Source organism: Pseudoliparis swirei, chromosome 9 (genome assembly GCF_029220125.1).
Source record: "Pseudoliparis swirei isolate HS2019 ecotype Mariana Trench chromosome 9, NWPU_hadal_v1, whole genome shotgun sequence".
In the NCBI taxonomy this organism is placed as follows: Eukaryota; Metazoa; Chordata; class Actinopteri; order Perciformes; family Liparidae; genus Pseudoliparis; species Pseudoliparis swirei.
Window position 1 is genome coordinate 7,788,400 of NC_079396.1, and position 12,504 is coordinate 7,800,903.

General features: G+C 43.2%; 1 protein-coding gene across 1 annotated transcript; it reads right to left on the reverse strand.

Annotated features, from left to right (window-relative positions):
- Positions 1-885: 885 nt before the first annotated feature.
- On the reverse strand, positions 886-12,206 carry slco4a1 (solute carrier organic anion transporter family, member 4A1). The gene is given in 10 exon segments (XM_056423723.1): positions 886-1,121; positions 1,240-1,304; positions 2,724-2,899; positions 3,160-3,322; positions 4,038-4,308; positions 4,628-4,782; positions 8,776-8,887; positions 9,059-9,180; positions 10,154-10,244; positions 11,342-12,206. Coding segments are annotated over 10 exon segments (2,256 nt in total).
- Between the last annotated feature and the right edge of the window lie 298 nt (positions 12,207-12,504).

Here is a 12,504-nt window from a genome sequence, read left to right on the forward strand (position 1 = left end):
AAAAGATTGTCCCCACTATCTAAAAAAAAAGGAGGACAGGTGATAGTTGTGAAAGGAGGGAGAGTTAAAAAGTGACTCACTTCTTCATATCAAAGGTGTAAGAGCGAAATGTGATAAATACATGTATGTCCTCTATATATACACTGGGTGGCGCTGTTTTGGGGTCCTAAGCATACCTATATAATTCAGGTGAATAATTAGTGTCTGCAGTTGTTTGACCCCGGAAAAGGAAAGGGTTTTGACGGCTTTTGCGGAAGAGCTTGCTGCCTGTAAACGCAGATTGCTTATGAATAAACATATATTCATACGTAAGTACATGTCGAAGGGTCATGTCGGCGATTAAAGGGGAAAACAATAAAAACAGCGGTTGACACAAGACCGCGTAGAAAAGATCTATCCGGAGGAAACTAACGCCTCAGTAACCCACGTAATGGACTGGGCTCCTTTAACAAAAGGACTCATTTAACAATTTAGGAAATACGCCTCTTCATTTTCTCACCGGTAGTTTCACAAGAAGATTGATATCAGTCTCATTTCTGTGCCCTCAGGCTTAGCATAAAGCGTAGCGACTGTAGCAAAGTTAACCCATTCAATAGCGTAACATGTTGTTTGCAATTTGTGCTCAAACTTAAGTGTGAAAAACACAGCGTCTGGTTCTGTAACCGGCTCATGGAGATTAGTCTCAAAGCCAGTTTTAATCCCAAAATTTGCCATTTCTACATTTCTGTTACCATATTGAATAAACAAAGCATTATGTGTTGATTTGTAAGACGTTGAGGTGTTGGTAGGGCCCTTAGACAGAGCGACTTAACCTTAAAGGTACAGTGCGAATTGACCTTAGAAGTACAGTACGACTTAACCTTGGAGGTACAGTATGACTTGACCTTAAAGGTACAGTACGACTTTATCTTGGAGGTACAGTACGACTTGATCTTGAGGGTGCAGTATGCCTTGAGCCTGTGTTCGTGTTACCTTATAGATGATGCCAGCTACCAGTGTGTACTGGCTCATAGCTGAGTTATGATAGAGGTAGCAGGAGCCCTGCTCACCACACTTATGCTGCCACAGTAAGCAGGAGATGTCAATCACCGAGCCAAACGCGATGGGCCCTGGAATACCTCCTACGGGGGAAACAGCAACAAAGAATGGACAAGATGCAAACATCTACATTGACATCTACAAATGATCGTGATTCAGAGGTAAAAGTGAAAGAATTTAAAAAGAATACAGTGGGCCTACCAAGTGTGCGCACCACTATCCACTGGATGCCGAGTCCAAAGGATCTCTGGCTGTCTGGCACACACCTACACGACACACAGTCGGTCAGACATGAAGGCAGAACGGATCTCAAACTTTACGACGATGCGAGTTGATCCTCTCTTCAGCTCCCTTTACTGCATTTGTTTCATAATACAGTGTTTTCCCTAGGATTACAGCTTCAGAAGGGGGGGGGGGGGGCCGACAGACCGACCAACCGACCGACTGACACAAACACTTGAAAAATGTTGGTGTTCATTTTTCTTCATGACCACCACAAAGGGTGCACGTTTTGTCACTGCAGTGGATATTTTGGGGCTTTTCAAATAAGAGTTCCAGAGACTCTTGATAAGGAAAGTCAGAAACAACTGGCCCATTAATTGAAATCCGCAGGCAGACAACCAAGATGGTCTCCTTGTTGCGGATGTTTATATTGACCTGCAAATACATACATTGTTAGGCTTTAAAAGTGAAGGCTGATATCTTAAAATAGTGATGGCTTACACAGCAAATCCCATTGTAAAAAGTATATATTACTCTGTTCATGGTGGAGAAGTCCCTCTCACAGTTTACACTGCTGACTGGGACTGTGAGGGCAATGACAGCCAGTCATTGTTGGGTTAGGGTGAGCGACTTGGTACATCTTCTCCACTGTGGGAGTGTTTAAAAAATGCAGATATAGCGGTTTGTTTTTCACACGACATAATCAGCGCTCTCTGCCGGCTAGTGAGAGTGTGCTTACCTGTGTGCACACAGAAACGCCGGCATCGGAGCTCAGCGGCGCGCGAGACGGAGAGCCGAGAAGTGTTAACGCGACACGTAGAGACAGAAATGACATGCTGTTGTGTAGATACGATCAATAACAGACGGCTGTTGAGTTTGTTTCATAAAAGAAAAAAGGCGTGCTCTTTTAGAAAAGGGACCTTAAATTACTTCTGCTGTAATCTGGCGCTAGAGAGAAAATTACAGGGTGGCGGGCGGAGATTTCAGGGGGGCGGGCCGCCACCCTGGTAGAATGGTGGGGGAAACACTGTAATAATAATAACATTTATTTATATAGCACATTTTAAGATACTCAAAGATGGTTAATATGTTACATTTCATACACACAGCTACGGGGAGCTATTCAGGGTTAAGTGTCTTGCTCAAGGACACATCGAATAGGGCGGGGATTGAACCACCTGATTGAAAGGCGGACCTGCTAACAGTGAATTCCTACGAAAATAAGATGTTTGATACCCTATTATCACAAGTAGGACACAAAGAAAATTTGACACTGACAATAATCCCGTCTGTCACTCAGAATAAAATAGGGATAGAAACTGAGTCCTTGAGGAAGTCGCCGAATCAGAGTGCCATCTAGTGGACCACGGAAGTAGTATAAAATATAGCTGCTTTGCTAATGGGCCATTCAATTGATATGTGCTTTAATGTTTTTTTTCCAGGCAGTTATAGCAGTCAGTCACCTGAGTGTGGCAGTGAGGGCCGGGATGCTACAGAGGAAAGTGAAGGAGATGACGATGAAGAGGAGGGAGAGGAAGGCTGGCATGTGGTGGCAGGAGCTGCCACACTTCCCCGTTAGAGCGAAGCCCTCCTCGCCCCAGGACACATTCCCCACCACACAGCTGCATCCAGAGTACACCTGGAAACACACACCATGTTCAACAGTCCATCCTCTATTGAGTCTGTATTAATCTGTAGAGCAGTGGTTCTCAAATGGGGGTACTCTGAAGGCACTCCAGGGGGGGTACGTGAGTTAAATTTAGAATCAATTAAAAAATCCTTGATCCTTAATTGTTAATTAAGAAATATTCAATGAAATATATGTGTATAAACTGAATTGTATATATTATATTTTAAATCAGACACAGCGCTATGTCGTACAGCGTTGGTGCACTATACCTGTTTGCCCGTGGAGCGCTCGGTGTGGTTGATGGAGCTGCAGCCAGCGTGGCAGGGAAAGTAGTACATCACTCCGTCTGCCCCACACACCGGGTTGTACAACTCTGTGACACAGCTGCAGTCGGCATTGCAGCCGACCGTCAGGTTCTCCTCTAAAGAAGATCTGCAGGCGGACAGGAGGGAGGGAGCAGGGCAAAGGTGTAGGTCATTGTCAATGGTCTCGCAACCTCATACTCTCTGATCTCAAGTACTTTTGTAAGTCACCACTGTACAAGTCATCCCGATGGTAAAGTCATTGCTGAAGAAGCTGGGCTGTTTTCATTTAATGTTCGACGCTATACCAACGAGAAGGAATTGGCCGTAATATTATTATTATGTCAAGTCTCACAAAATCAATTTGGATGTAATCCATGTTGTCCTTTTACAGTTCGTGTGAGCACACAGTTAAGGTGAAGAGCAATAGCTTGTCAAGATATGCAAAACCATTAAACTCCAAAGGATGGGAATGCAACCTAAACCAACCACTTTCCAGATCTGTGAGCTATTAGTCACAGACTGCTGTATAATAGCCAGTGGCCCATGAGTTACTCGCCAGATAGATACTTTTAAGGGTAGAAGCCGAGCGTGTGGCGTTACACCAGAGAGACATTACAAGCATGGAGGTCACTGGATGCATTTAGCAATCACAACATTGGTGTAACATTAACGTGAATCACAGACTGTTGATAGCAATGACCAAAATAACTATTGCTGCATCAAATATTACCGCATTCTTTTTTAAACAAAAATCAAATGAACAATTAAGTAAACTAATACATGTTTTAGTCAAAATAAAATGCAGAAAATAAATCAATCTTAGGAGCATAAACCGTGCCCACCTGTTTCGATGCTGCAGCTCGCTTGGCTTGCCATACAGGCCTTTATACTGGCCCAGTTGCTGTTTCTCCATCAGACTGTACTTGTACGGTGCTGTGACACCGGCCATGGGCATGTTGGGGCAGTGGATGAGGAAGATGAAGATGGCGAGCAGACTGACCATCGCACACATCATGCAGAAGCGGATGATGCCACGACAGCGCAGGTTCAGTCTCTTCACGATGTAGCCGCCCAGAAAGGTGCAGCCGCCGCCGGCTGGTACCACCATGTATCCTGGGGGGGGGGGGGGGGGGCATAAATAGGCATGCAATCAGGCTGCACTGTTAGGCTCTGAATGGAGATTCTCTACTGTGGCAGCTAGGGGGGTGGGGTCTCTCATTGGCAATCAGCCAGCATTCGATGCTGAAATATTGCCATGGTTTTGCCAGTTAGAGATATATTCATTGTTTTAATTAGAGATTTACTCAAGTGAGAATGTGTTGCATTTGATTATTTTTTTATTCATCACCGGGTTGAGATGACTTTAAAACACATTTCGATCAACCAGTTGGGCTGCCACTGGACTGCTGCATGATGTTAACTAGTCACTCACCGAACCATGTGGCGGCCTCTGAAGCACTGAGGCTGAACTGCGACTCCAAGAACTTTGGACCGAAGGTGGACATGCCAGCGATGAGGGTCGCCTCCGTGGCCCCAGCCAAGCACAGGAACAGGAAGGGTGGATTCTTCAGGAGGAGCAGCACAGACCTGGAGGGAGAAAGACGGGGCAAAGAGTATAAGTGTGTGCAACTAAGTGAATAAACCTTTCCCTTATTTTTTAATCAAACCAGGCCGCTCTAATCTCACGACCCTGGAGAAGTTCCTATTGCAAATGAACACGGCACTGGATATTGTAATAACTACGTTCCTAGGCAGTGCGCATACAAACTGAAGCTTTCCAATCTAGTTCTGGAGTGAGACGTGTCATCATGTTACCAAACATGATCCTTGCCTTACTGTGCCCACGTAATCCCCCAGTGCTGCACTGGTTCCTGTGGGTGGTTGCGTTCAAAGTAACCTGAGTTGTGAACTGAAAAGAGGCCAAGCTGTCATTTCCTCTATATACAATAATCTCTTGATGGAAGGATTGCTGTTTTTAAAATATATCGATCACAATGTCATGATAGATCAAATGTAGACATTTTCTTCATTTAGAAATATAGCAACTCACTGTATTCCAGTTAGTACTAAAGGGTTACAACGGTCAACACTTTGTATTAGATAATTTGTGTTTGACACTCATTCTAATCATTCTCATCCCTCTCATCCCTCTCATCATCATCATCATCATCATCATCTAACTAGCGAATATCACACATGGAATCCCACTGAGAATCGCAGAGCTGCCAAATCGCCAATCTAGTTCTGGAGGAAGACAATAAAATTACTATCAGATTTGACATGTTCATAGACAGGGCCATCTTGAACATGATTACATCGAAAAAAATTACAGTTTTTTTCGATTGCTAAACGACAGTTGGCACAACTGGAGTCACATGTGCAAAACTCTAACCACAGTCTGCACTACCAACAGTCACCTGAGCTAAACAGTTCACATCACCTGCAAAACTCATTCCAAGCAACACAACTCTTAACACATGGCTCAAAACACGCTCAGTGCAGCCAAACACTATGCACAGCCCTCACTGAGGTAACACACACTGTCACTCAGAACACACTGAGAGTAAAAACACTAGCATCAAACACCAATACAGAAAATACTAACTTTTCATCTTTACAGTTTGAACAATTTCAGTGACTTCAAACAAAGTAATATTTTCTTCAAAGAAAAGAGTGACATTCTTTCACATGATTTATGATTTTTTTTAGAACATAACAATTCTTTAAGGTAAATGAGAATTAGCAGCTTGCTTCAATAGTCTGCAGTAATTTACGTAATTACAGTAATGAGAAAAAAAAGGTAGAAACTAAAAGTACATAATTCAAACAAATAATTGAGGGCCTAATCCTGCCTCTCTCTAGCATCAGGCCACATGTTGTCATCAACATCACATCTCATGTTCTCTCCATGCACCTGGGGAAGAACCTTCTGGAGGGCCTTATCCATCCCTGGCAGTCTTCTGGACTTGTGTCCTCACAAAAGAGACATTTGGTCATGTGGGTGGTGACCAAACACTTGGTTCACAACATTACATTACATGCTCTACAAGTGGAGCCCTTATTTCATCTGGAATAACAGCTCTTTGTCTTCCTCCACGCATCCCCCTCTCCCTGCCACCCTTCTCCCTCCACGAACCCGTCTTCCTTGTTCCATTTCCAAAATGAGTCTTTCTGAGCTCTACCTATATATACTGTAATATATATATATATATGTGTGTGTGTTCACTAACAAGTCTAAAACAAGACACCTGCTTAGCCTTTCAGCTGAAATTGCAATCCGCAGTGTTTGAAAGGCACCAGGCTGAACTCTATTCCGTTTTGAATGTGTGGTTCACAGTTTTGACAGCAGTGTGTTAGCATTTGAACAAAGTGCTGTAGATCCACAGTGTTGTGCAGGTTGTGGTTAAAGTCGTGGGATAAGTGTTAGAGTTTTGAAAACTGTGTTCAAGCAATGAAAAACAAACTAGAGTTTGGTCCACATGAACTGCTGCTGTGCAGACTGTAGTTAGAGTTTTGCACATGTGACTCCAGTTGTGCCCGCTGTCGTTTAGCAAATGAAAAAAACTGTAAGAAAGGAAAACATTGATCAAATGTAAGTTTAACCCTCCTGTTATGTTCGTTTCTGACATACAGCCGTAATGTTCCCTGGTCAATTTGACCCGGTTAATGTTGAATCACCCAAAAGTGGTCAGAAACCAAAGAATTCTAAAAACTATAGTTTGTACCTCATCACCAACAACATTACTAACAATTCAATCAGTTTTTAGTGTAATTGAGTTTTTCACCACTCCAGGAGAACTCACTCGTTTTAATGAAAAATACATGTTCAAACAATTTTTTAGGTACATTGAAAATATCTAAATCTAAATAGCATTAGTCTATCATAACATGTATTTTCTCCTAAATTTTATTTGCATTTTGTAAGTTTTTTTTGTCATGGGGTGATGTAGATAAATAGAGATGAGACACCTGTGCTGTTCAGGGTCATAATGACCTGCTCATTCAAAATCAAGCCACATGAGTCATAAAGGATTTGTATTTAAAGTAAACGTTAGTTATGTTTATTTATAGTGTTAAGATGCATACATTATGTTATAGAAGATGACCAAAGGCCACCACACAGTCATCCTCTTGGGGCATTCGTATGTATCTGCAGAGTGTAATGTTGTAGGACTTCTAAGAAACCATGTTGTATGTTTGGCCCCTCCCCTGATAAGTGTGGGGGGAGTTTTCCCGCAGGGAAAAATAAAGGTTCCCGTCAAAATAGTATCTGTATTTCTCGCACAGGTGGGGTCGTTAGAAAGAGTGTGTGTGCATCTGAGATTGGGATGAAACAGACAGACCGACAGTCGATTAGAAGTACTAAAGTACCATATTCATTAGTTGAGACATGAAAGAAACCCTTACATTAGTGTCCCATGTCCAATAAAGGTGTATTTAGGGGGGAAGTTAGAAGATGAGAAACATTGTTTAGTCTGTAAAGTGTGCTTCTCATGTAGGGTGATGGGCACACAGCAGGATAGAGATGGTTCTCATAACAACCACCTGGTTCTTTTGTTTGAAGTTTGAAATGTGTACAACTTTATATATGGGGTTGTGAACGGGGTGTGTGTGTGCTGTCATGTGTGTTTATGTGTGTGTTGGTGTCTGTGCATGTGTGTGTGTGTGTTAGTGTGTTGGTGTGTGTGTTTGTGTGTGTGTGTGTGTGTTGGTGTGAGTGTTGGGAGTGAAACTTGGTGTGAGGGAGTGAGAAAGACTGTCCCACATTTCCAAAGAAAGAAATAGTCTAAACGTGACAATTCTAATGACATTTAGCCTTCACTTTCACGGCCGGGTCAAATTGACCATCTCCGTTATATAAACCTGCAGGGGGGGGGAGGGGGTTGCAAATACATGATTTTTAAAAAAAAATGTTTTTACGTTGATTAAACGAAATAAGGTCAGCAGAAGAAGTTTTATAAAGAAAAAGTACTTAAAAATATTTTTCATAGATTTTCAAACTTTGAAACGGGTCAATTTGACCCGCAACATAACAGGAGGGTTAAGAAATGGGACTAACAACAACTGCTAAACTGCTAAATTAATCCAAATATTAAATGACCGCAGAAAGTTTGTATCAAAGTGATTTTAAGGAACCTTTGATACAACTCTCTGTCTGTATAATGTAGTCTTTGTTATTATTTTGTCACAATCCTACGTGCTTAATAGGCTTCCTTTTCCTTTTAATAAAGTGTGTGTTTTCTTCTCCCTGGTGCTTGGCCATTCTGGTGCTTGGTCATTCTCGTAGACCTTTAATTGTTTCTATGGCTGTGTAGTGGAGGCCCTGATGCTATGAGTGAAACGATGGGATGTAGGCCAACTGTATGTTTTTGTTTTGTCTTGTCTAAAATTCGCTACTTGTGGAGAATGTAATACAAAGTAATACACATTTTCTGTCAAGTCCAACTCTAGTCTGGCATCTCAGGTCCCTCTCGTCCCCAGAGGCTCATCCGTCATTAGGATGGTGGTCAACCTGTTCCCAGGTTGTCTGTACTATATCCAAAAGTCTTTATCGCCCGACCTCTTCACTGAGTGCACTACCTTGGCATGTCTTTGACGGATTTGCCGAACTGAGGGTCTGAGGCTGTGGTCTGGCTTCCGTCCTTGAGCTGGTGGGCCTCGGACACCCGCATGGCCACGTACTCCTGAGAGCCTGCAGGAGGAGGTAGAGGGTCATTTGCCATTCCCATACCAATTTTTACCTCACACTAAAAATACAAATATTAAAAACAACATATTTGTAACACTCATATGTAAATGCTCTTGTACTCCTTCCTATTGCAAGAGTGTGCAAGTGTATGTGTGCAGTGGACAGGAGCAGTACCTGGTAGCTGTCGTGGGTAGCCCAGGATGGGAAATGCTACCAGGAGAGCTGCTGCTCCTCCTGCCAGGAAGCCGACCCACCAAGCCCCGACCCACAGAGGGTTCTCTGGAGTCATCTCTGTGCTGTAACAGCACACACACACACATTTTGTGAATGACTTGACATTTACTGTTATCCACCTTTATAAATGCTAGTCCACTTAGATATGAGTAATATGGCAAACATCTTAGATTATATATATCAATATATGTGTTGGTAGTTCAATCGCCATGGGATTGTTTTCATAAAGTAGTATTTTTCTAAAAATTTGTTTTGATGATAAATCAGTATTTTCTCAGCTTTTCAAGTGAACTTATACAGAAAATAATATACCAATATTCCAGCTATACACTCACATTGTTAACATCAAGTCTTCTCTATTATATAGTCAGGACCATAACTATTTGGACATCGACACCATATTCATCATTTTGGCTCTGTACACCACCACAATGGATTTTGAATGAAACAATCAAGATGTACTTTAAGAGCAGACTTTAAGCTTTAACTTGAGGGTATTTACATCCACATCAGGTGAACAGTGTAGGAATTACAATACATTTTATATGTGGACCATCCTTTTTAAGGGATCAAAAGTAATTGGACAAACTAACATCATTGTAATTGTCAATTTTAATACTTGGTTGGAAATCTTTTGCAGTCAATGACAGCCTGAAGTCTGGAACCAAGAGACATCACCAGAAGCTGGGTTTCATCCCTGGTGACGCTCTGCCAGGCCTCTACTGCCACTGTCTTCACTTCCTGATGCTTCTTGGGGCATTTTCCCTTCAATTTGGTCTTCAGCTAGTGAAATGCAGCTCCATTGGATTCAGGTCAGGGGATTGACTTGGTCATTGCAGAACATTACACTTCTTTGCTTTAAAAAGCTCTTTGTTTCATTCAAATCCATTATGGTGGTGTACAGAGCCAAAATGATGAAAATTGTTTCAATGTCCAAATATTTATGGTCCTGATTGTATATTGTTCTATATACTCTATTCATTCTTGCATTTTCAAATCTATTCTAATGAATTGTGCCACCCACAGCAGACTCACGTCAGGTGAATCTCAGTGTAAATGTTGAGGAAGTATCCTCCCAGCAGGTAGCCTGCTGCTGGACCCACAATGGCCGCTGTGTAGAAGATCCCTTGAGAGAGGCAGAGAGAGACCACAGACTCAGAACCAGACCTTGGGTGTGTCAATACAGTGAACGTCTACTTCCTGTTTCCTACAGGTTAAAAGGGCCCCATTGTTCTTTATTGGGCTCTGTGTCCCCAAAGTTAGTGTTTCATGAAGTAAAAAAGAAATGGAGAGCTTGATGTCAAAGAGTGTTTGTGTGTTTGTCCTTCAGCGGTCACACTGGGCTCTGCTGCTATTGTAAATGGAGCTTAGTGGCGTTTTGTACCACCGATAGCAGTGGATGCTGAATGGTGAAGATAAGGTGGTGACAAAATTACAGAGCTTGCACAGGATTTTTGTTAATGGCGATACAATATTAAATACCATATAGACCAATAAGTTGGAAGCGATAGTTCTAGAGGGAGAGTGTGTGTTGCTTCTTTCTACAGAATACGCTCTTTCATCTGAAAGAGTTAGCATCAGTCCCAGCTGCCAATATCAGCTGAGTCCAAACCAACAACTTGTTAAATTAGCCAGCGATTAGAATGCAGGTTCATTTATTTATTTATTTAACAGTTTTTATGCTTCTCACAAAAACACTCACAATCAACCAGACATCGCTGTGTCCTGAAATTTCCAGCCATCAAACTTTACTTTCAATGTTTATCTAAAAGCAACAAAATAAATAGAGCATCCATAGTCATTCATTCTCTATTAGGGTACATTTCAGGAATAAATGTCCATTTACTTTTTTTTTCTGGCTCTTTTTAAATATTTTTTCTATATTACTAAATAATTAAGGGTGCTACATAACACACAGGGAAAGTCACCAACTGGGGGACTTGGATAGATTATTGGATTATTTTTACTTGTTTCAATTTTTCTCGTTGGAAACGTCATTTTTACCAAACGCCATACTGATTTTCCTCTTTGCGCATTTTCACATTTATCAAGGTACGATGTATTTGAGATTTTGGCTCTTGGGATTTGAAAATTACAATTTTCTGAATAATAACTGTCGTCAAAACCAATCAATCCCATTATGAAACAGAAGGAAATATAATAACAACATTGAAATGAGCACTATTCGTGAATGATCGCCATTGTACCAAATGAAATACTCACCAATATAAACGGGCGCATAGTTGGACTTGACGTTCTCGTCCAGGTATGTGACCCCTAGCGTGTAGAGAGGCGTGGCGCCCACGCCATGGAGAAACTGGCCCAGCATGAACACAAAACGATAGCTTGATAGTCCTCCGCCCTCCTTGTCCTGGCACGGGCTGGTTCGGTTACCGGAGCACATCAGCGTCCGCTCGGTCAGACTGACCTCGTAAGGGGGCGTGGTGAAGTGTGGCAAGGCAAACACCAGAGAACCAACTGCCATGATCAGCACCCCCCAGCCGAGCCAGCGGGGCTTGTGTCCCGTCCCGCCGAAGTAGCTGACGAAAGCCAGGCAGACGCAGGCGGCAATGTCGTAGGAGCTGGCGATGAGGCCGGCCTGGTAGCTGCGCAGGTCGAAACGCCTCTCAATTGAGGTGACCACTGTGTTAATAAAGCCGTTGATGATCATTCCCTGGAGGAAGGAGGCCACACAAAGGAAGAACAGCACCCAACGAGGGGTGTTGAAAGCTTGGACAGCTTTCGGCGTCAGGGCCCCCCAGCCACATAGCTGATCCGAGTCTGTGGAAACAAGCTTTAACCCCAATGGGGCCCCCGCATGGGGTCGTGTTTCTGCCTTGTACAGCTGCCCCGGAAGCGTGGAAGCCCCGGTGAAAATGTGGGGCCGAATGGGGCCATCCGCTCCTGGGCTACCAGGTCAGCTGGGGCTGCCAGGACTTCTGGGGCCTGAGCCTAGTGGGCTACCAATCTGGGAGTCTGGGGGACTTGGGGTGTCCAGAGAAGGGCCACTGCCGAGAGGGCAGTCCTGAAGGTCCAGGAGCTCCTGCTTGGAGCTGAAGGAGGCGTCGGCATTAAGCAAGATGGGCATCTCCCCTCTGAGGGCCACTATTTTGGGTCCTTATCAGAATCAGAATCAGAAATCAGAATCAGAAACAGGTTTATTGCCAAGAATGTTTTCACAAACAAACGAGGAATTTTCTTTGGCGGAAGGTGCAAGATTCGCGCACCAAGACACCGAGGCGCCGTCCGCGGCGCCATCTTGGAAAGGGTGGATGAAAGATTACAGCATAACATGAGGGAAGAGAGGCGAGAAATGGCACAAAAGAGGGGTTGACGTGGGGGGGGTCTTTGAACTCGGGAGGCAGAGTGCAATGTTTAAAATGTAG